Source organism: Poecile atricapillus, chromosome 7 (assembly GCF_030490865.1).
Source record: "Poecile atricapillus isolate bPoeAtr1 chromosome 7, bPoeAtr1.hap1, whole genome shotgun sequence".
In the NCBI taxonomy this organism is placed as follows: Eukaryota; Metazoa; Chordata; class Aves; order Passeriformes; family Paridae; genus Poecile; species Poecile atricapillus.
This window is the reverse complement of record NC_081255.1, coordinates 15,202,192-15,226,289: the sequence shown is the minus strand read 5'-3', so window position 1 is coordinate 15,226,289 and position 24,098 is coordinate 15,202,192. Positions and strand designations below refer to the sequence as shown.

General features: G+C 37.9%; 1 protein-coding gene and 1 long non-coding RNA gene across 5 annotated transcripts; one reads left to right on the top strand and one right to left on the bottom strand.

Moving 5' to 3' along the window:
- Nucleotides 1–312: 312 nt before the first annotated feature.
- On the bottom strand, nucleotides 313–4,868 carry LOC131580921 (uncharacterized). Its single transcript, XR_009277983.1, has 4 exons — nucleotides 4,608–4,868; nucleotides 4,066–4,143; nucleotides 2,873–3,047; nucleotides 313–950 (listed from the first exon to the last, which is right to left on the bottom strand). It is a non-coding gene; the product is annotated as an uncharacterized LOC131580921 (long non-coding RNA).
- On the top strand, nucleotides 1,060–22,842 carry SLC35A3 (solute carrier family 35 member A3). Of its 4 annotated transcripts, XM_058842686.1 has the most exons (9): nucleotides 5,291–5,382; nucleotides 8,681–8,860; nucleotides 11,385–11,589; nucleotides 12,442–12,596; nucleotides 12,691–12,813; nucleotides 13,917–14,088; nucleotides 16,100–16,218; nucleotides 16,722–16,855; nucleotides 18,786–22,842. In XM_058842686.1, exons 2-9 carry the CDS (start codon nucleotides 8,822–8,824, stop codon nucleotides 18,874–18,876), a joined length of 1,038 nt encoding a protein of 345 aa, XP_058698669.1. In that variant the 5' UTR covers nucleotides 5,291–5,382; nucleotides 8,681–8,821; the 3' UTR covers nucleotides 18,877–22,842. The 4 variants fall into 4 exon arrangements, with proteins under 4 accessions (XP_058698668.1, XP_058698671.1, XP_058698670.1 ...); XM_058842685.1 differs by lacking the exons at nucleotides 5,291–5,382; nucleotides 8,681–8,860 and adding an exon at nucleotides 1,060–1,441; XM_058842688.1 differs by lacking the exons at nucleotides 5,291–5,382; nucleotides 8,681–8,860 and adding an exon at nucleotides 1,319–1,412.
- The last annotated feature ends 1,256 nt before the right edge of the window (nucleotides 22,843–24,098 follow it).

The window sequence follows — 24,098 nt, the reverse complement described above, 5'->3', positions numbered from 1 at the left end:
AATGATTGGTGCGACAAATGAAAGCTTAGGAAATATTTGGTTATTAACCAAAAGTGGACAAGGTGAAATAAATTGTTGTATATGCAAACCAAACATTGTGCCTGTTAATCATCGCATAAGATAAGGCTAATGTAAACTTCTGGTAAGCAGTTCTCCATGGGACAGAAGAAAAGACACTGAATAATACTAATATCAGAGTATTAGTTTTAGTCTTTTGTAATCAAATGTAAATTCAATATGGAGATTGCAAAGAAATAAAAAACAAAAACCCAAAAACCAAAAACTCCACAGGACTGAAACTTTTTGGGTTAATTAAAGTTTATTCATTAGAAAAATTAAACAGCTCAGAGCAAAGACATTATGAACTCCATCCAAACCAACTTCAAATACATAGAATTCTGTAGAGAAGCAAATGAGGCAAATGTACCCCAGATTAGGCTGATAAACTAAATCTGCTGAAAAAGAAAGTGGTTTTCCGTGGAAGGAATAGAAAATTAATTAAATTAATAGAACGAATACCATCTTGGCTCTTTTTTCCAAGTATTTAATCTAACCTGTGATACCTTGTATATCTGAAAGGTTAATTTCATGAGTGATGCGTACATCTGCAAGCAGGCACATCACTGTGCTCGCTGAAGTACCAGAGCCCATTTTTGATTCAGGAGCAGTTCCACACCTTGGAGCAAACCCTTTTGGAGCTCTCAGAGCCACCTTCTGTTTAGTGTTAACAAAGCGCATTCACCTAAAGCATAATTCTAATGAATGTGTTAGTGAACATGTGTCTGCTATTAAAATTACCATTATTAGTAGCGTGCTTCTCTGTCACGGTTTACAATTGTAATTGGTGGGAGAGGTTTCCATGCAAGTTCTCCTACCAACTTCCGTGGGACCAGGATTTCACCCGGTTTTGATGTGCAGCACTACCCTTTGCCACCCATCGGTAACCCAACCTGTAATTAAAGCACAAAGTTATGCCTTTATACAGTCTTCAAAATTTGATTTGACAATTTGTTTCTTCGGACAGCACAGTAACGTTCTGTTTGAGAGGTTCGTACCTTGATTTGAACCAGCCCTGCCATTCTCTAATAAATTTGTGATGGGTTTCACACAAACGCTTGCGTCAGTGGCTGCCGAAGTTTCCCGTTCGTGGTTTGGGCGGAACACGGCCCGTGCCGCAGGGACTGCAGGCTCCGGGATCCGCCCGTGCCCCGCTCCGCTGCCCCTCATGAGGCGGCCCCGCCAGGCCCTGCCCGGGCCCCGGCCCCGAGCCCGCCCGGCCGCTGCCGGCTCTCGCTGCAGCCGCGGCGCTGGGAACGGAGCGGGCGGGGCTCGGCTGCAGCCGGAGCCTTTGCGGGACGGGACCGCGGCTCCCGGAAGCACCGGGAGCCGGAGCGAGCCGAGCTGGGCCGGCGGTGAGCGGGGCCGCCGGGCGGGCGCGCAGGTGGGAGCAGAGCCCGGCCGGGGCCGCCCCGCCGGGAGCGGTGCGGGGCTCTGCGTGAGGGGGAGCCCGAGGGAGGCCTGGGGGCCGGAGGCGTTTGGGCTGAGTGAATGGGGCGGGAAGCAGGGCTGGAGAGGGAAAGGGTGGGATTGAAGAGACACCGAGAGAAGTGTCTGGAAATGGAGCGGTTTGGGAAAGAGGGAGGAGAGGGTGAAGTTGAAGTTGCTGTGGGGAAGCGGCCGTGTGTGAAGTTGGGAAGGGGCACGGACCAGAGCGGTGTCAGTGCTGCTGAGGTTGTGACTCCCTTGCTGGTGCTCAGCTGAGAAGATGCTCGCTATGTGTGATGCGGTGCTGGATGTAAAGTTCACAGAAATGCACATTTTACAAGCGTTTGTATGGTTAGAATTATTTTATACCAAATTTTTGAATTGAGAAACGCTCTAGCAGTACAGCACTTACGGATTAAGCAGAAACTCAGAGACAGAGAGATAACAAATGTAATAATGCATATCGTGGAATAAACCAAAAGGTAAAAGATAAATATCAGAAGGTACCCGAAGTTGTTCTGTTCTATTAAATCCTATAAACTATGTTTTAAACAAGAGGAAGGAAGATTTGGATTCCAGATAAAATATTTTTAAGTAATGATTGGGTGGAGAAGACTGACACAGCTTTGAGCAAAAGAGGGGTGTGTTATATGGGACATAAAGAACGTATGCAACAAACCTTTCTAAAACTCAGTGAGCACCACAGTGGGAAATTTTATTTTTCATGGAGGTCTCTACACAGGAGGATTGGGATCTAAGACAACCTTTGCTTTTCAAAGACCATATGTGCAGAATGACAAAGTGGATCTTAGAATTAACATTAGGTAATGGACTGCTTTTCTCGAAATCTGTGGGGCTGCCTCTCTTCATAGGCACTGCACTTATCAGTGTGCTCACTGTGCTGAGCTGCAGGCTTCAGGGTGAGTTCGAGGGAGGTGACAGCTGTGGAGAAAGTGATTTACAATAATCTCTCCCTGTGGAAACTGTAGTTCATGATTCCCTTGTACATTGTTAGGCATTGTGAGAAGAACTTGTGATTGAAAATCACAGTTCTGGTAGATAAGGATGTCTAGATAAGGATTGGTTTAGGATGCATCATTTTCTGATTGGTAGTAGTATGTGTAGCAAAAATATTGGTTTGGGGAAAGACTGGTTCTAGTAAGTAAAAATTTGCTTTCTTTAGGGCAATGTATTGTTAGGAATAACTCTGCCTCCAGCAATCCTACAGGCTGCCTACACAGCCTAATTCCTTATTCTGGTGACGCTATTGTTTGCAATAGCAAGAGAAAGGCAGGGATCATCTGAGCCAAGTACCTGTGGAATTCAAGTCACGTGTCCCCTTAAAACAGTTCCGGATTTGGCAGCGTTAAGGGAGCACAACACGTACTTATCTTTGGGACGGGCTTGCTAGACACAGTATTCCTCCCGTATTGCTCTTGAATTGCTTGCTGCCTGGGCTTGTTCTTCACCGGTTACTTCAGCTCCTGCCATATTCAAGCTGCTTGTGCAGGCCAAGTGCCTTTGCTGGAACTCAGGAGGCTGCACATCAATGGAGGATGTCTCTAGAGGGGAGGAGAGATTCTTAACATCTGTATTTCTTAGGGTCTGGCATGATAATGTCAGATGGTTAGGAGTTCAGGATTTTGCCACTAGATTTCTGAACCTTGTCTTACATTTATATTGCTTCAGTGCTGTCCAGCTGTCTCATTTTATTTGTAATTACTAGCATGCTGCAGTGCCTACAGACTGATTTTCCCTGTAGGATCTAGTTTGTGTTACTCTACTCCAAGTAGGTCACCTTGACTGAGGTGTTTGACACTCTGTGTTGCCTTGAGCACCCAGACTTGACCCGTAATTCATAAATAGCATACATGTAAGCTGCAGCTGAACCCCAGCTGGATACAGTGTTCAGTCTTTCAGCATCGTAAGTCAAGCTCCTTCGTTGGCGTGATGCATCTGCAGGAACTGCATTCCGGCAGTCCTTTGGTCCATGGCGTTGCACTCCTGTGTGCTTTTGGAGGGGTGGGCACTTGAGCTGAGATTGGAAACTGAATGGCTCCTTGCTCCCAGAGTCTGAATGTGGCTGCTGGGATCTATCTATACTGTGATCTATACAATGAACACAGTGTATGCGCTGTGTGAAAACAAGATTCACTTCAGGCAGCTTGTATCAAATTTCTGTGCTGGCAGGCAGAGTTTGGCTTAGTGACTGTTACGTCAACATAAAACTATTGCTCTACTGAGCAGAGTTGAAGTCTTCATTTTACAAGAAATGCTGGTGTTAACATTTAGCTCAATGAGGGCCTGAATTTCCAGAATGCTGAATATTTTTACTCAATATGTGATTTCTGTAATATTCATCAAACCAAATTTTCATCAGTCAAAAAAATATGATCTCTGGATTCTTAGGTTTGGTACAAAGGATAAAGATAATGGGCTTAAAGAGCACTTAGCCACAGATTCCATATTTTCAGATTCACAATGTTTTACTCTTCCTGCCTGATACATAGATTAGAATGCTATTTTTTCCCCCACAAAAGAAAGAAACAAACAGAAAACCTTTGGGAGCTCATAACTCACCCGGGTTCCCTTTCTGCTGAGTTTTCTGTCAACATGTAAGAAAACTTGGTCTGAGTCCCCAGCAATTCATAGCATTCTCTGAAATGAGACTTTAGTTAATAGTTAATATGTAATTACATTCCCTTTGTTAAACTTGGCAGTGATGGAATTTCCTGGTTGAGTGATATATATGGCCAGTGAATCACTGATACAGCCTCCGCTATCTTTGGCAGAAGCCAAGGTTTTGGAGCAAAGTTGAGAAGAAATCACTGGTTGATCATTAACAGTTACCATTTAATGTGTAAATCCATTTAATGTGTAAATGTAGGTGCATTTGCCGGTTTTGAAAACCAACTGCATGGTTTTAAAATGGCCAGGATTTGTGGTTTAACCCCAGCTGGCAACTAAGCGCTACACAAACACTTGCTCACTCATCGCTGGTGGGATGGGGCAGACAATCAGAAGGGTAAAAGTGAGAAAACCTGTCTGTTGAGACACAGACAGTTTAGCAGGTAAAGCAAAAGCTGCACATGCAAGCAAGGCAAACCAAAGAATTCTTTTACCATGTTCCATGGGCAGGCAGGTGTTCAGCCATCTCCAGGAAAGCAGGACACCATCATGTGGAACAGTGACATGGGAAGATAAACACCATCACTCTGAACCTCCCCTCCTTTGTTCTTCTTCTCCCAGTTTATGTACTGAGCATGACTCCATATGGTCTGGTCTCTTGAGGTCAGCTCTCCTGGCTGTGCTCCTCCCAGCTCCTTGCGCATTCCCAGCCTCCTCACTGGTGGGGTGGGAGGTAGAAAAGTGTAATTCCTACTCAACAATAGTGAAAACATCCCCATGTTATCAACACTTTTCAGCACAAATTCCAAACACATCTCCCTGCCAGCTACTGTGAAGGAAATGAACTCTACCCCAGCCAAAACCAGTACATGAGATACGGTTGTGCATAGGGAACAAGATGACGTTGCAGGAGCAAGGTCCACCAGTGATCTACTGTGTTGTACTTGATAACCTTGTCTTCAAAGTATCATTTGAATGCAGTTATGTTTTTAGTCCTTTTCACCAATTAAGATTTTTTTATGTAAATTGAGAAATCGGAAATACTGCCTGAAGGAAACCTTCATGTGAAAAAAATCTTTGTTCCTCTGTTTCTGCTCAAAGAGTAAGGAAAAAACTTTGCTAGAGGATTTGCTTTTAACCACACTTCTGAAGAACTGTACAAGCTCCAGGAGAAGCACAGTTTTTTGTTTTTTTTTATAGCATACTTAGTGCACTTTGTCTCCAGCAAGAAAAATGAGTAACAAACTGGAAAACAAAAGAAAGAGCAAGGTAAGTTTTAAAATGATGAAGTGGTTTGCAGTGATTTAGTTGCAAAGTGCCAGGTGTTTGGGGAGCTGGCAGTTTTAGATAGCTTATGGGAGGGAACAAATAAGAAACCTGTTCACAGGATGAGGAAAATGGAAAACACAGTAGTGACATTTTAAAGTGAGAAATACAAGGTTTAAGATTATTAAAAATATTTAGGATGTGCTTTACTACAATTACAGTGACATGACAGATTTTGTCATGTGGTGGTGAGGGGGAGAAAGAAATGTATTGTCAAATTATAGCACTCCAAATATGGCAGTTAAATTATTTGTGTGTATGTAAAATCTACTTCAGAATGCAGTTTAGCACCACTTAGCTGGATTTGGAGAGGTCTGTGCACCCTTTGTACCATGTGGGATATTTGTCAAAAAATCATAGAATGGTTTGGGTTGGAAGGGATGTTAAAGATCATCTGTTTCCAACTCCCTGCCATGGGCAGGGGCACCTTCCATAGACCAGGTTGCTCAAAGCCCATCCATCCTGGCCTTGAACACTTAACAGTCATGGAGTTTTTCCAGTTCTCATTCTCTCTCAGGGCAGCCTTTGCCTGAATTAGCCCAGCCCACATCCAAGCTCTTGCACTTGGCCTTGTTGAACTTCATGAGGTTCCTTCCTTCCATTTCTTTCTATACTTAAAGTGTTTGCTATCATATCATATCATATCATATCATATCATATCATATCATATCATATCATATCATATCATATCATATCATATCATATATCATATTTACTACTTCTGATAAAGACAAAGCTATATTCACTCCAAAAAAACCCAAACAAACCAAAAACCCAGAATATTTATGGAATGGAACTTTCCTCTGAGGAATGTAGTCGTGTGGCAGAAAATGACATGTTACTTGTGTGTTATCCAGCACAGAGAAGAGGGTAATGCATGTAGAAAGTGTGCAAAGCACAGAAAGAATTCATAAAAATAGGTTCTTCAGGTTCTGTGAGTTAGCTTTTACTCCACCTTCCAATTGTGCTTTTCCTTTGTTGACAGCTTATTGTATTTGTATAGGTGTAGCATCAGCACTAGGTTCATATTTCATGAGAGAAATATGAGAACACCATCCTGTTTCTTTAACTGTTATCCTGGTATCAATAAATGCCCAGGAGATGTGTCCGTACCCATACCACTAGAATGACACAGAGGCAGTGTTTATTTTCCAGCAGATCCCAAATGGAGAATTTGGTGTAGTAGCACAGAAAATTTAAACTTTGCCTTTGGCAGTTTTGAGAGCCTGGTCATCTACTTCTGTGTTGGACTTTGCATTTTAACTAATACACAAATGCCTTTTATTTGGTTGAGCAATGTTAAACTGATTAGTCATCAAATGGAATAAGACCTAAGAAAAATAACTCCTGTGACTTGGCTTTTTTATTCTAATAGACTATCAGTGATGAAAACATTTCACAGCTAGGCTGGAAAGAACTTGATTCATGTAATGACATCACTATGAAGATTTGGAGCATGATACTAGTTGTTTATTTTTCTTTTTTTTAATTAAACTTTACTTGTGACAGAGTATGGAGGAGGAAATAAGTAGTTGCCAGTTTATTTTTGTCAAATATTTTGGTGAATTTAACCTACGTTTTTGTTGTGAGACTTGATGGAATTTGCTGTTAATTTTTTTCTTTGTCATTATCTTCAGATAATATTGAGTGCTTGGAGTTTTTCATATAAGTTTCTGTGATACTCCCTGTAATTCTGATTTTGAGTCCTTCAACAGAAATTTTGAGTCCTTCTACAAAGTTACGAATAGAATCAGTTCACAAACTAATCCTTAGTTTTGCACAGGATCTTGCAATGGTAGATACTTAGCAGCTGAAAACCTGGAAAGTTTATACCATCAGATCTTTATAAGACAAAACCTTAAGGTTAAGAAAAGCCCCATAATCTTATTGCTCTGTAGTAGACTGATTAATATGAAGGAGTTCTAGTGTGCTGTTCATTAAGTCAAATTGATTATGGCCTAATTTCATCTGCAAATATTAGAATTTACCATTATTTTAGGAGGGAAAGTGTAGGGGTGAAATAAAAGAAAAATGTAAAATATTGAATTTTAGCCTGGGTTGGAGGTATTACAAAGGGAGATGAAAATCTGCAAGTCAGAAATGTATTCATTTTTGAATTAATATTATGAGCTGGAAATATGTGATTTTCTGGTTTACAAAATCTGCTTCCTTTGAAGAGTTATACTTCAGCCATTACACAGAATGGTACTTTGAGCTGAAAATATTACTTCCTGTATAGATTACTTTGCTTTGGTTTGTGCTCTGAAAACCTTTCTAGGGCCCTTCTCCTTTTTACTTTCAAGGAGAATAGCTGTTCACATAGAATCCATCTTATCCACCTGTGTGTACTGAATCCAAACGTTCCGTGGCTGTAAATCCCACCTTGGCTTCCTGCATATTGGCTTCTGTATAGGGCTGCCTTCCATGTGGCTGCAGGGCTGTCCATGGCACACTGAAGAAATGACGCAGAAGGGGCTGATTTTTATTTTTTTTAACATAGACTAACAGAAGAGAAATGAGCCCAGTCCCTGAGATGAGTTATTTAGTATTATCATCAGGGAACTGCAGGTCCTTAGCATACCCCACTGTAAGATAGAGTTCAAAAGACAGAGTTCATGTCACCACCCAACTTCCAGTCTTTGAATTAGCAAACCTAAGTCTGAGTTCTCAAACAGATGCATCCTGCAGAGTACCAAGGAGGGCACCCAAAGCCCAGGAAGAAACCTAAGTTGTAACTGTACAGGAAATACAGTGGGAACTTCAATATCATTGTTGGTTTAAGACAGTCCAGGTGTGGGCTGTTACTGAAGACAATAGTTCATTGTTCTGTGACTGCTGTGAGGGTAGCAGGAGCTCTAGCTAAAACTGGGCGCTTACGGCTCTGATAGTCACCTGTAAATCTAAAGGTGCTGTGAGACTGGAGTTGAAGACAGCCCAAATTTAAAATTTAATATTAAAGTTCAATATTTTGCTCCTTTTGTGGGTTGTTCCCAGTTTGCACAGAGGTCCGTGAGCTGATAAGCAGGTGTTATAAAAGAAAAGGGACCAGGAGAGCTGATAAGGTGTTCCGTGTGCTTAGGAAAGAGTGGTTATATTATTGGCATATGTACATTTCAGATCTCTAGTTCCTGCTCTGTGAACCAACTTGTAAGTATAGCATGAGACTTCACACACTGGCTGTCTACAAGCCTGTCTTGTTGACCACTGACAGGACAACTTTTAATAAATACCTTTATTTTAGCTATTGTGCTGGACACTTAAGCTCCATTCTGTGTGAACATATGAAACTTGGAAATGCATTAGTGATGTACAATAACGAAATATTTCCTTCTGCTGGTGCCTTTTTGAGATATATCATCTGGGGAAAGTTCCCTTTTTTATCATGACTACTGAGGAAGACAAGACAGAAGTTAACGATGTGGTATGCATTCTTTATGGTTTTACTGATGGGCTTATCAATGTGTTGTGCTTGTTGGTTAATTTTCATGCTGATTGCCTTGGTACTTGCTCATTAACAGCATGCTACTGATTTATTTCCAAAATTACATTTTAAGTTGCTTCATACATACATAGTTGTATTTTAGAAAAAAAAAAAAAAAAGTGAACATTATTTTTAATATTATTACCTGTTTTGAAGGTTATGGAATTGATATCTGATGATTTTGAAAATTTGTAAAACTCTTTATCATTTCACAGGCTGACAGAATGCAGAAATTTGCATCCAAATCAGGAGGAATATGTGTGTTCTCATGATCTGTATTTTGTTATGAAGCATTTTGAAAACTAAACAAACAAACAAACAAAAAACCCCAACAAAACAAACAAAAAACCTTAAAACTTTAAGTTTTAAAGACTTATTTATCTGTAGGTGTGCTTTCATGAAATTCAATGGTTTTTGTCTTAGCAATATGTTGGTATTTATTTCCAGTTTCTCAGGTCTGAATACTAAAAAATGAGATAGATGGAAATAGTGAAAGAAATTGTTTGTTCAAGTTGACTCACATAAATGCAAACTCAGTTTTCTGTAGTATCATAGGCAAGCCTTTTAGTGAAATTCAGTTCTGTATCTTCTCTCAGTAGGTTGTTTTTTTTTCTTTGCCCTCTGTCTTCCTTTTGTTGCTGGTAGTTCTTCAGAAAGCATGATCTCTGAACATGTATGTCCCTTCTTCATCCCTTTGCAGGAACTGTTCTTTTTCTCCTTCTTGTTCTCAGCTGTAGCAAATTTATTCTTCCAAGCTGTTGTTCTTCAACTAACAAATAGATCATCTCAGTTTTGTTGTTTAGGATGCATAATTCCAGTTAACATCCTTGTGTAATGGATTATTCCACCAGAACCAGTGGAGAACAGCAAATTTTGTCTGCAGCTTTCTTCTGCTCCATAGTTTATACTTCTGTCTGATTTATACTGCTCCGTGCGCTTGTATCTTTAGTATTTGTTTCTTCAGAAGTTAAGTGAGATTATAGTTCATACAAAAATACTTCCTGTTTTCTTAATGGAACCTTGTGTGTTTCTTCCTCAGTTTCTGCATCCTGTCATCTTTTTCTTCCTTATTTAACAGTATGTGCCAAATATTGCTTTTACAAATATTTTTACAATGGCATGATTTTTGAGATAAACAATTTTATTGTGTAGGATTGAAATGTGTACTTCATATCTTTGTGGCTGTTGATAATTCACTTCTGTTTGCAGGTTACTGCAATGTCTTTTAAGTGTCATTGTCATATAGATAATAATTTGACTTCGAATACTTGAGAAAATCTGTAAATGCTTAGAGACAAGATAAGGGCAAGTCAGAAGTTTTTGAAGAGTGTAACTCTCCAAATGCCTACAAAGCCAGCAAGGAAATGCATCTTGAGCTAGAGAAATGCAGTCAGCAGGAAACTGCTTCAGTTCTAGCCACAAATATTTAGAGGTACCAGCACATCCTTGAGCAGTGTGGATAAAGCTTCATAGTTAATGGGTCAGAAGTTGTGTGCCTGCAGGTGTAAAACATGAGAAAATCTCTGCCATAAGCACCCAGTAAGTGTGCTGTGTCTAGACTTCTGAAATTGAGAGCCATGTGCATTATCTTGGCTTATTACTCTTCTTTTGCTTGTAAACGTAGTTGTAAACTTCTAGTTATTGGTTTGATTTAACTTTGGCACTATAAAAAATGGCTCTGTTTTCGAATAAGTGGGCAATGAAGGGAGTAGAAGTTTATCTTTTATAGAAAGCATTAGTTTCTGTGTATGGAAGTTCTTTATATGAAGGATAGCAAAAATTATGTGATATTCTAGTAGCAGCAAGCTTTTTAAAATTTCCTTGCCATATAATGTGCTTGCAAAATGAAAATTACTGTTTCTATTAGTCTTCTGCAATTGAGTTAATCTTTTAAATTGGTAACAAATTGCAAAGAAAACTACATTATCTTGGTGGAAGTTCCTAGTAGAGATGAGGATGGTACAGCTTTACTAACATAAAGTTTGTGGTAGTCTGTGCAGCCTGAGAAAGCAGTTGCAGTCAACTAGTCATCTATATTCAATGAATTTTTTTCTGAGCAGGGTAGTCAGCAGGACAGGTTTTGTGCTGCCTCCCCTAAAGCTTCTCCATCCCATGTCTTCCTCTCCAACTGTGCTTTCCCACAACTCTCCTTGCCCTTCATTGCCAGGCATACCTCGCATTTTCATTTAAAGCAGCCCAACCCTCGCCCTTCTTTTGCTGGCATGGTGCAATCTGGCAAGGCAGAGACTGCAACCTGACAGACTTGGGAGAGGTGGAAAAGTGGGAAGATCTCTTCAGTCTGGGAACAGCTCATTGCACCAGGAGTACTGGGCATTCTGCTGTACCACAGCAGAAAAACCTTCACCTTGGAAATACCTTCTGAGCCTTCACCTAGATAAAGAAATCTGTGATTCCCAATATCTGCAGTATTACCTTTGGGTTTGTTTATTTTTTTCTGTTTCAGAAAAGAAAAAGTCAAGAAATGTCTGCCAATTTAAAGTACCTTTCCTTGGGCATCCTGGTTTTTCAGACCACAAGTTTAGTGTTGACCATGCGCTATTCTCGGACACTGAAAGAAGAAGGCCCTCGTTACTTATCCTCTACTGCAGTAGTTATTGCTGAACTTCTGAAGATTTTGGCCTGTGTTCTATTAGTCTACAAAGACAGCAGTATGTGTCAAATTTTGCACCAAGTAATTTTCCTAATCAATATGCTGTATTGTAGTGCCAACTGCAAAGCAGCCATGTGAGTACAGGCATACAACAAAGCATTTCCCTTCTTCTTGTGTAAGAAATAGTCTTGGAAAGACAATAATCATACTCTATATTTGCTTATGAGAATGTGGATACTGAGGAGAGCAGGAATAAATTTTATGCCAACATCTCAAAGTTTGTGTTTGCTCGGGCATTTTAAGAAATCTGTATGTAGAAGTAGGAAAAAATGAAAAGCTTTCTGTGTGTCCAAAGCATGAATGATAATTTAGAAACCTGTGATAAGCAGCAGACACAGAAGGGAAACAGCAATTTCATTGTTCCAGGAAGAATCATAGTTTTAAGCTAAAAAAGAAAACTGTATTCACATTTACTCTTGTTCTTATTTTGTATATTTAAAACTGAATTTATCTGGTTTCTGTTTGATTTTCAACAGCTTAAAAATGTCATTGTGCATAAATATTGGTGACTCTGTAGGATTCTAAATATGCACTTTTTAGATTGTACTCTTTAATATATTATCTTAAATTATTGATACAGTTTCAGTAAGTTTAACTCGAAGTATTTTGAATAATCATTTTCATTCTGATATTCCAGGCTGCAGGAAAACACTGCAGGAAGACACAAGGTATTTCCTTACATATCCAAGGCCTGTGACAGTCAAACTAACATAGATGGTATTTTCAGGTCTTGGCGTAGTGATAGCTATAAAAAGGGGCAACAGTTTAAGAACAGAACATTGCTGTTTCTCTTTTTTTCACTCCTTTCCTTTTAGTGAATGTCTATTTCTTTTACTGTTTCTTTGGGTAGAATGCAATTTACGGACTCTGAACAGAGTGCTACACGATGAAATCCTTAACAAACCCATGGAAACTCTTAAACTTGCTATTCCTTCAGGAATTTACACTCTTCAGAACAACTTGCTATATGTAGCACTGTCAAACCTAGATGCAGCCACATACCAGGTATTGCATATTTGGATTCTCTGTAAGTTTTTAAAAAAAAAAAACATGAATTGTGGCATAGTAGTAACTTAGTAACTGTTCCTGCTTCTTCTAGGTTACATATCAACTGAAAATTCTCACCACAGCCTTGTTTTCTGTGTCCATGTTGAGCAAGAAGCTGGGTGTATACCAGTGGCTGTCACTAGTAATATTGATGACAGGAGTGGCATTTGTGCAGGTAAATATTAGCAGGTGGTTTGTGGGGTTTGAATGTGTTTATTAAAAAAACATGGATTTCTATACTGATTATCCAGCTTTCTGATTCTACCAGCTGCACACGAGCACCAGAGTAGTCAGGAGCTACGAATCACAACTGGCCAGGTCTGGAGGACACCAGAAATGGTTCAAAGGCAGAAGATAACATCTCTTTTGTAACCCAGTGATCTACTGTAGAATATGACAGGGCCTCTGGAGCAACCTGCAAGTAATAATGATAGCAATTTTTATTAGCACATTTCTTCAGGTATTAGTAAATCACAGATCTTCTCTGCCAGTACAGGCTGTGTTCACTTTGTCCTGTGGATTCAGCATGGCAAATTTACTTCGGACTTTTCTGGATTTCAAAAAGCAAAATTTGCCTCAGTTCTGAATAGTGCAGGTACCAGAGTTCATAGTTTTCAGAGGGCAGGATCATGGGATAGAAGACTATTTAAGAATTTTTAGCAAATTTTAGTATATCCTATAAATTTTTATTTTAAAACTTAAGGATTTGGAATACGATATGGTGATTAAATTCAGTAATGAAAAACAGTCTGACAGTATTTAACAGACTCCTAAGAAAGTTTTTGTCCATGGCATTGCATTTTATTCAGTTAGCCTTAGACACGTTGCAAGATTTAATTGGTCTGCACAATCACCAAAGAGGAGCACATGAAAAAGACAATTCATCCCATCTTAAAAACAGCTGGTGTAAGTAGTTTTCTATCTGTGCTTATATTTGTAAGGTAACCAGCTGTTGGGTGGCACAAGTTGGTGGCAGAGAATGACCATAAGTCACACTGGGATTCAAAAAAAAGTTCTTGCTTATAAATCCTGCAGCTGTTTAAATTGATGAGTATTCTTCCAGTTCAAGCACAGTTTTACTCCTTACAAATAAGTTGGAAAAAAATTGTAACTTTGCAGTCCTTTAAAAGTATTTATGGTGCAAAATACAAAACTTTACAAGTATGTGCTTGTCTGTATTTAGTAACTGTTACTGTTGGTGGAAAACAAATTTGCATTTTGTAGATGCTCATGACTTGATTTCATCGGTGAATTTTGTGTAACTGTTTTTACATCCAGTGGCCTTCAGACTCTCAAGCAACACCTGCTAAGGAGCACTCAGCAGGATCACAGTTTGTAGGCCTGATTGCAGTTCTCATAGCATGCTTTTCTAGTGGATTCGCTGGGGTTTATTTTGAGAAAATTTTAAAGGAAACAAAGCAGTCTGTGTGGATCAGGAACATTCAGCTTGGTAAGTTTAATTTTAATCATCTGTTAGAGATATTGCATTCAAAAGCATTAAGATAATTGTGCAAAATAAATGTATAAATAAAAAATACCACCAACATTTTAGTGTGCTGCATATATGTTATTTTAAAATGAAAAGTCAAACTCTGCTAAATGGAATTATAGCAGTTATTTTCTGGTTTCTGGGAATACATCAGGAAATGTTATGTTAGGGAATTTTGGGGGCAGAGAAGGGTTGCTAGCTGGGGATTGGTCCAGGATTTAAGGTAAGAACTGGTGTTCTGGGTGGAGCTGCAATATAAAATCCATTTCCAAGGAAAGCCGATTATTATTAATATTATTACTCTCAGTTTCCATGCTAGGAGTGCTTTCATGGGCAATAGATATCTGCAATAATTTCCAGTAAGATTCCATAATTGTTGAAAAATCAATAATCTCTTGTAAAACATTTTCAGATTTTTCTGCAGCACACAGAAGTATGTACACTTAGTTTGACCATTGGCCTGGTCATATGTTGAATGTTCCAGTAATTGCTTTGTGAAACAAGGAAATCAGAACAGACTATGTCTAAATGCTGTCTCTTCAAGGTTATGAATGATCAGGACAGTGATATAGAAAGACACAAATGTCTGATTATAGTGAGAATCAGATCCCTTGAGTTTGTATTTACTCTTGTAGTGAACTTAATCTGCCTCAATAGGAAGTTCAGTAGAATGTGTTTGTTATTGAGGTTGTTTTCAGTTCAAAAATAATGTTGTCATATTTCATAAAGTTTTTTAAAACTATTTAAATGCATAAATACAGTTAAACAGTACTATTAAATACATATAAAAACAACAGCTTTTACAATACAGCTTTCACAAAATACATAAAATGTGAAATTGCATTTTCAAAAATAGGTTGGTGTTTTCTTTCTGCAAGTGGAAGGTAGTTGCCCGCTTCAGACATTGTATTATTCAGAAGCAAGGCATTCATAAGCAAGAGCTCTGAAACAGAGCTTTTCTTAAAATACAAAAAAAAAATCCATATGTCCAACCAGGTTTTCATTTTCATGTCCATAGAGAATTATTAAAACTATAGAAAATAATGGGAAAATAAATTAGAATTGTTTTAAAAATCAGTTTTTAATGTGCACCAGTGTCATAATAAGGATGTCTGAATAGGTGATTGTATTTATCTTAGCAGATCAATAGGAAAATACAAGTAAATAGTTTAATCTGAATGAAACCTACATTTTTAATTCTGCCTACAAAAAGAATTATTTCTTGTAAAACAGAAGGTGTTATTTTGTTCAAAACAATTCTGCCTTTTTCAGATGCTGAGAAATGTGATGAAAATCACCTTTTCACAGAGAAGGAATAGTAAAAAGTGTTGCCCCTTTCCTGCTCAAGACTAGAGCAGACATCAGTCACAGAATAGCTGCTTACATTATGTCATGCTTCAGGGGTTAGGAAAAGCTTCCCATTTGGCAAAACACTGGACTCACCAAATGAAAAACTCTGCAGTCTCACCTCAGATTCAGCTTTTGGCATTAAGTCTCTACTAGTAAGCATTCACTGTGCTTGAGACTGGCTCAGGAGAATCCCATTCTTGTCTGAATTGGTGAACTGCTAATTGCTGCTCCTGCTATGCTGGAGACGACTTCCTCCACTGCGTGTTTTCCTTGTTTTCTCTCCAGGTTATAGGGTGACTTCAGCCTTCAGTCATGACTAGTTTCAGGAAAACTGAAATTTCATTTAACTGAATTTTGCTACATGCCAAAAGTAAAAATCACTCCATTCCAATAGAAAGCAATGGAAGATAAGGGTATCTTAATGGAAGCAATCAAAACTTGAAGTGTCAAGCGTGGAGAATAGCTTTTAAAAGAGAGCAGCAAACTGACTGGATTTTGATGTGACAGTATTGCAAGTGACTGTCCAGTTTTAAAATCAGAAATACATGAGTAGCCTTTAAGGATGAGGAACCCATTTGCATGTTTTTCACCTGAAGCTTTTAAACCAATCTTATACTTCCAGGATTTTTTGGTAGCATATTTGGACTGATGGGTGTTTACATTTATGATGGAGAACAACTGTCAAAGAATGGATTTTTTCAAGGATACAATAAACTTACTTGGGTGGTGGTTGTTCTACAGGTGAGACCTTGTGTTGTATGTTTCTGTGAAAGCACTAGGGGATTTACTCTTCTATAAGTAACTGGAGAAACTAATGGGTGTCATTGAAGCTGCTGAGAATTCTATAGTCAAAGGTCTGATCTAACATTACGAGCATAAACCTCTAAATGAAAATCTGGGAAATATATAGCAAGTATGTGATTATGTATTGTGCAAATTAAAAGCATGCAAGCATTAGTGATTTTGTGATGCTTAAAATGATCTCTCTGTATGCCCTTCCTCATGTGGCTAAAAATGTACAGTACAAGCATTTCCACTTATTTAATGTTGCTAATGTGATCAACAATTTCTTTAATGGGGAAAGAACTATTCCCCCAATATTTATTTTCAACAGAACATATCCCTAATATAAAATAAATGGTCAGCATAGACCAAAACTTTTCCTAAAGTAGGTGCATGGTGTCAAAATAGATGCTCTCAGTCAAATTACCAGTTTGTGAATCCAAACCTTGCTATTTTTCCAGGCACTTGGAGGCCTGGTGATTGCTGCTGTTATAAAATATGCGGACAACATTTTAAAGGGATTTGCAACTTCTCTCTCTATTATACTGTCAACGTTGATCTCCTATTTCTGGCTGCAAGATTTTGTCCCTACAAGGTAAGAATTATTTTCCTAAAATACTGGGAAAAAAAATAGTTGAAATCTTATTGCTTACCAGACATAACTGCGAAAATAAATAAAAAACCAAATCCCATCCAAGCCACACTTTCAGAATGTTTAGGTCCAGCTTGCACATCAAAGTTTAGCCTCATCCCGTGGCTAGCAGTGAGTTTTTCAGGCGAGTGAGGAGCCTCTGGCTCGGGGTCCCTCGGCGGCCGCGCTCCCTGCGGCTGCAGCCTCCGCCCGGGCGCGCCCCCTGCGGCCCCGCGCGGGCACTGCAGTCACGCACCCCTGAAGTGACGCTGAAGCGCTGAGTTGCCCAAGGGCACCCGGAAGGCCAAAGGCAGAGCTGTTTCTAAAGGCAGTGCTACATTTAGTAGTGAGAGCAGCCAAGAAAGAAAGAGGAGGGCTTGCTCTGTTCTTCTAGGCCCTGTGCAGCGTCCCGATGCTTTGGGGATCAGAATGTGGTGGCTCTGCGTGCAAGAGTTTTGTACATGGGTAGGATGAGAGCACTGCTTGTCCTGGCAGTGCATGTTCTTGTACCGAATGTAGAATTAATAGTCCCACTTCCAGATAGAAGAATAGGATTTTGCTTATGACTGACCAACACTCCTTGCATATATTGTATGTACTCATAACATAAAAATATTTTGAATAATATTTACGACTTTTGCATCTAGTAAAAAACCCATCTTTTTATCTAAAAATACATATTTGCAATACTGTGGTCCCTTCTATCCCTATTCTGTGATTCTGTATTATCAGGGCTTTACTTAAACATTCAAAAAATGAAATGGAACAGCTGTTTAGGCTTAAGAAGTGGAAAACATTGAACTTAAATTATAAGTAGATTATATTTGTTCCATTAAAACAAATGTAGAAAGTGTTTTAAGAGTTTCTGTGTGCTCAAATGGAAAATTAATAAGTAACTTAACAGCTTCTACAAACATATTGAAAATTAGAGCCAAGTAGTGGTATGTGGAACTTGAAGCCATCCCATTTAATAGAACTTGATTAATTTGAGTTAATCAAACTTAATCTTTAGTACCTTGCTTATGCTAACAATGCATTTGAACTGAAACTGTAATTGTTTCTGTCATATCAACAAACAGTTTTGACTGGGGTAATAGGTGTAAAGTACTTAAATGCTTGAATATGTTGCAAGGGGCCATGTCCCAAAATAGGCTAAATGTATTCTCTGAAGGATTATCATGTCATATGCCACAGTTTTTTTAGCATTTGATTCAGAAGATGAACCTGTTGACACTGCCATGTCTGTGAGAAGATTTGTTTCTAAAATGTGTACTGATGGTCTGCTGGCTTCAATTTCTTTGTATCAGACTTTAACTAAAACAACTTGAAAGGCCAAAATGTCACAATAGAAAAGACGCTTTTATTGTGTTTTCATAAGACAAATCTTTCTGTATCTGCCAAAAATTAGATTATACTGTCTTGCAAACTGGTTCTTGGGCAGCAGTAATTTGTTTTGACACAAGCTTTGGACTTCAAAGCAAGCACAGCTTCAACAACATGATGTATGTAATATATTAAGAATGGGTGGGTAACCACAGTAGCCGCTTTTCTTCAGCTCCTGCTTCCATTTTGCACACATCTTTAGGTAAAAATTCAGGAAAAAAAAGATTGATCTGATTGCTTTTGCCAATTGTTCCATGAAAGTGTAATTTTAATTTTCAAAATATGTTAATATAATGATATATTAATTTGTAGTTACAGGTTTCTTACCTCTACAACTTTCTGTATCCCACTAAAACAAATACATCCAGATTATTTTGCTCTTTATAAATTGGACAAATATGATTTATCTTCCTGTTTTCCTCATGAAAAAATGTCCTTACTTTTGATTATACTGCATAAATAAATTTGCATCAACTAAAACAAACTTTTTTTTTTTTTAATCCCTATTCAGTGTCTTTTTCCTCGGAGCCATCCTTGTAATAGCAGCTACTTTTCTATACGGTTACGATCCCAAGCCTGCAGGAAATCCCATTAAGGCATAGCAGACTTCCTCATCAACCTGCTTCTCAAGATCATGCACTGGGGGCCTTGCTGGCACTGGCATGTGGGAAGTGTCACTGCGCACTGCAAGGGAGGATGACTGCCCTGAATGTATTGAAGAAATGCTGATGAGTAGTTCTGAACAGCCAGAGGGGTTACAGGTGGAGGGTGATGCTGTCTGTAACTGAAGGGGGGGGAAATGCCAGGGGAATGCCCAGTGCAAATTGCTAATAAAAACTTGAAAGGAACCAAAAGTTTCCAAGAAACTACAATTAGGAATGTTTACAGCTTTGACTAAGATTGCATCAAAAGAATTACTGTATTGACTGCTGCAGAAATATGTCCTATGCACTCTTTGAAAGAGCACACAACAACATTGTCAGATTGTATGTTTTTGCGATTGGATTCTATTTAATGTATATGTTTTTAACTGTTTGTCTATTTACGTGAAATGAGCTGAGCGTCATAGTTCTAAAGTGATGGTTCTAATTAGGTACTCCTTATTAAAACTGTGAAAATTGAAATATGATTGAAAGACACTTTCACAATATCAAATATTTTTATATTTTTAGAAGGCTGATTTAATAACAAATCTGTTATTAAATGACATTATTACAATTCTGTTGCTTCTATAAAACTATTGTAAGACTATTAACATTCTCACTGAAGTACAAAGGGAAGAATACTCCAGCCTTCATCAGCCTGTAGCATTGGAGCAGATGGAATAACTCTGGGATCACCGGCTGGAGGTTACCGCGCTAACCTGGGAGCAGGAGCAGGGTTATGATGGGTGCTTGCTCAGATGTAATGTTCATTGTTATTTTACTGATTATAAATCAACTTTTTGGTAGAACCTTAAATGTAGTTTTTGTGCTTTAAATAGCCTCTGAAGATTTCTTTAAACCATGATTTAAAAAAACAAAGAGCCCATAATAAGCATTTTGAAGGCATTATTATTGTCTGTAACAACTCCATCTGGAGATATTATGGTATGGCATCTGTATACTGTACTGTACTTTATTACAGAGGTGTTTTTAAATAAGTATTGTTTACTCATGAACTCTTCCAGGCTTTTTCTGTATAATTCTATGTAATGGCTTAATTAGAGTTTTAGTGGGGGTTTTTTAAATTATTATTATTTTATTCTGGGAGTCCTTGAGCCAACAGACCAGAATGGGTTCTCTGGACCAATTTCTTCTATTAGTGGAATTACTTTAATAGGAAATATACTTAAAAAGCAATTAATTGTGCAATAGGTAAATATAAAAGCATGCTGTTATTGTGTTTCAAACAAACAAAAAAAAAACTTCACAAAGAAACCTTGCTGCAATAAGATCAATTAGACTGTTATGAACACTTCACTTGAAGTATTTGCTTATAGTCAGAAACACTAAAAAAAAATCTGGAACTAATAAACAAAAAACCTATCTTAAAAATCATTGTTTTTCAGGAGACTGTTCACAATGGATGTTAATGTCGGGTGACTCGTGTGACATCTGTGATGGTGCATTTATATAAAAACATATCAGGAGTCCCTTACCAGTAGAATGGCAAGTAGTAAAAATATCTTTATTCCCTTGTTCCCCACCACCACTCCATTCATGCTCTTTCTCACATCTGCCTTGTACTAAAGAAAAGCATGTAAGAGAAAGGTGTTTTAAAATGTTTACTAGAGTTAACATCTGACAAGGAGATTCTCAGAGTGCTCTGAGATTTCTTAGTGAAGTGTTGTAAACAGGAAAGGAAGAATTCCACTTATGTCAGTCAAGTAAAAATAGTGTTTTTCTTCTGTTGGCAATTACCTGTTTTATTGGCGTTTTGTTTGTTTGTCTTATCAGAGCAAGACATTAAAGAAATGTCAGAGCTCTGTCTAGGGCTTGCTAAGTTTTGTGAACTGTGAATCTGTCCCAGCTTGTTGTAATTGCAGGAGCTTTGCTACTTGGCAGTGAAAACTATCAGAATGGGCATTCTATGTTAATATTAAATCTTTTACATGTAACATTCAATGTGGCACAATCTTTGAGAAGTCACATTTAGCCATTTCCCCTGTGGTGCAGCCTGTGCGTGTAGAGCAGCAACTCACAGCAGTGCCCAGTGCAGAATGGGAACTGCATGGCTCTGAAAGGAGGTGGGAAGTGCTGGTAGTAATCTCTCAGTTGGGGTTTGGCCCTACACAGTAATACTTTTGATTTTATGAATCACAGTAGTGGGAGTGTTCAAGCGATATAATTGGTTACTTTCCTAAGAAAAGTCTCTAAAAAACGTAAAGAAGCAGGTTGAGAACACTGTAAAGCCAGTTGTACAAGAAGGGACCAAAAAAGCCAAATAATTACCGTGTGACTCGAGCTCTGTGACATGTAGCCTGGTTTTAATATTTCAGGTGCACCTGCCAATATTTACCAGTAAAGATGTTTAAAGGAAAGACCGGGAATATGTGCTCTTTGCTTTGGAATAGGATGCCATGCAGCTTTGGAAAACTGCCCGGTGTACTAAGGAACAATAACTCCTGTCTGTGAATCAGTGACTTCCATGCTTTCACTTGACTGTCCAATTCTGTTTTCCAGCAGAGGGATAGAGCTTGTCATAGACTTGTTGCTGAAAAGGAAAAATGAATTTGCATTTTGGCTGTGTTTCCTCAGCCTTTGGCAGGCTGAGGAAAGCCTCTTCTCTGAGGTGTGACTGGACAAGGGGAGGTAGCACAGGTTTAGTGAGAATAGAAGGGAGGGCTTACTGATTTCTGTAACCTTTGCATCTGAGAACATATGCACATTTTCTCACTAAGATACTTTTGTATTTGGATTTTAATTTTTTTTTAATGGCTTTAAGTCTGTAACTCATTAACTAACCAAAGAGGAATAGCTAGCACAGAGCTCTGGGAAGTAGTGGATAATGTGCTTTGGGTTTGCCCTGAAAGCAAATGCTGTAGGAGTCTAACTTCCCAAAAATGAGCTTGTCTTTCTGAACTACTTCTCTGACTTTTAGACAATGGTTTTGTTAGTTTAGTTGTATATTTAGGAGGCTAACATATACTTGGCAGAATTTTGTTTAAATATTTATAAAGTTATAGCTAGGTATTTATTTGCAATAACTTGAATTATGTGATTTTTATTTCTAGACATATATTGGATGTACTAGTATTTATTGAATACTTGGATATTTGGTAATTTTATTTGAGAATCTCTGGGATGCGTGATAAATGGTCAAATAATGATAAATTTAGGACTATCTTCAAAGCAAAATAGATTGGATCAGTGGTGAGAAACCTTGAGTCTAATAAAGTAAGATAAACTTTTCTTTCAACATTGTACTTCTAAGCAATCCACAAGTGCCCAAAAATGTATTTTCACAAAGAATTCAGATAATTGTATAGCTTTGTTCAATTTCATTGTTTTAGACAAACTTTAAGAAAACTTCCCTTTTTATTTGTTTCAGTAAAGGGTAGATTAATGTTCTAGATTCAACTTCTACAGTAAAACACCTTTGGTTTTTGCTACAGTGTTTTGTTTTCTTTTTCCTCAAAAGACAAAATCTCATTTTGCTTGTGTTTCATGTGCATATAGGCCTCTCACAGACACTTAGTAGTACATAATTCTTTTGTGTTTCTAACTTGTTTTTATGGCTGTAATTCAAGATACTGTAATAGATTTTGTTATTTTTTTAAAAATTGATAAATGAAACATTGCAATTCTTTTGGTTTTTGTTGTCAGTATCTTTCATATTTTAATGTACTTCCTGATCAGCCCAGCATGTTCTGTTGTATTTAAGCAATTGTCATTTTCCAAATTTGAATTTGTTGCTTGTTTTTCTCTTGGTGACAATGTTTCTTGCTGGATATTGTGTTGAGGAAGATTATTCATTCCTTTCATATCTGAAATCTATGTTTTGTGAGAATGAGTTATTAAAAAACAGGGAGTTTTCTTTGTGTATTAGAAGAGTAACATTTATCTATAACATGATATTATACCATATATGTGTAATGTGTCGTTACCTAAGGTGGTGCATTACTGTGAGAAAGTCCAAGTAGTGTTTCCTTGCCTTTGTTTTAATTGTTCTTTTCATTTTTAATGCTGATTATTTTCCACAGGAAGTGAGTCCCACTCTTTCCAGGTAAGCTCATTGTATGTTTTTAGATATCTAGAATTAAGACATTTTACTAAAGAAAAATATAGGGAAAAATGCAACAAAATACGTGGAATTGATCAGATCATATCTTCTGCTTCAGTTACTGTCCAAAGTTCTGTTCAGTTGAATTCTTAACTTTTTCCAAGTATTTCTCAGCTGAATTTATAACTTGTTCTAGAAGAAAAAAGAACCTGTCCTGATTTGCCATTCAGTGCTTGTTCTCATTCTTGAATGTCTGCTGCACATTTGCATCCAAGAGAAGTGGCACATTAACTCATCTTCACCCTCCCATCATCCTTCTGACTGTAATTAGCCATATTTATTTCATTAGTGATTTATAGCTCAGTAAAAATTGCTTATATGTTAAGCATATGTTTGTATTTGCTGCCATGAGTATAATTTTGTTAGATTTTTTTAAACTTTGTCCTTATTGTCAATATATGATCCCAAATATAAATCATTTATTCAAACATTGTAGCAAACTTTTTAAGGTAGTCTTAGTTTTTTAGATGTTGATGTTGATATTTGTATGTGATTACACTGAATACAGTTCTAATATATGGTGTTTCCAGGCAGTTTGGAAAAGGTTAGTTTTTTGGTGTAACACTGCTGAACACTGGAATGCATCTTACATGACCTAACACGATCCTTTTTTTAATCCATATTGAGGTAAAATACTGTATTTTTTTTTTCTTCTATACGTGTAGATAATGCCACTGTAGTAATAAACTGGTTAAAATTAAGCACTGTCTTTATTAAGAATATGATTTTTAAAAAGTTTGAGAGCTTTGTTAAAAGGAGAGGCTTGCCTTATGCATATTTTTGCAGAAATAAAACATTTTAGCTAATGTTTATTATTTCACAATATAATTTTAGCATAATTTTCTATAAATTCAAGAAGGCTGTCATAAGACTTTTGTTAATGTTGTCTTTTAACATACATCTTACTGAATGTTGCCAGCAATTTAATTTTGACTGAGACATGCTTCTTTTTGACCACTGAGTGATGACTTCTTGTGAATCGCATTCAGGAGCAGTGTTCTTGTGACACTCTGAGCTCTTCTGGTCTGAAACCCCAGATGTGCCCTGAACCAGGGAGCGC

Coding starts and splice junctions, on each gene's coding strand:
- SLC35A3 (XM_058842685.1), top strand. CDS start 1,097: ATGGGTTTCACACAAACGCTTGCGTCAGTGGCTGCCGAAGTTTCCCGT. Junction 1,442..11,384: donor GCCGCCGGGCGGGCGCGCAG/GTGGGAGCAGAG, acceptor TTTCTGTTTCAG/AAAAGAAAAAGTCAAGAAAT. Junction 14,089..16,099: donor GATCAGGAACATTCAGCTTG/GTAAGTTTAATT, acceptor TTATACTTCCAG/GATTTTTTGGTAGCATATTT.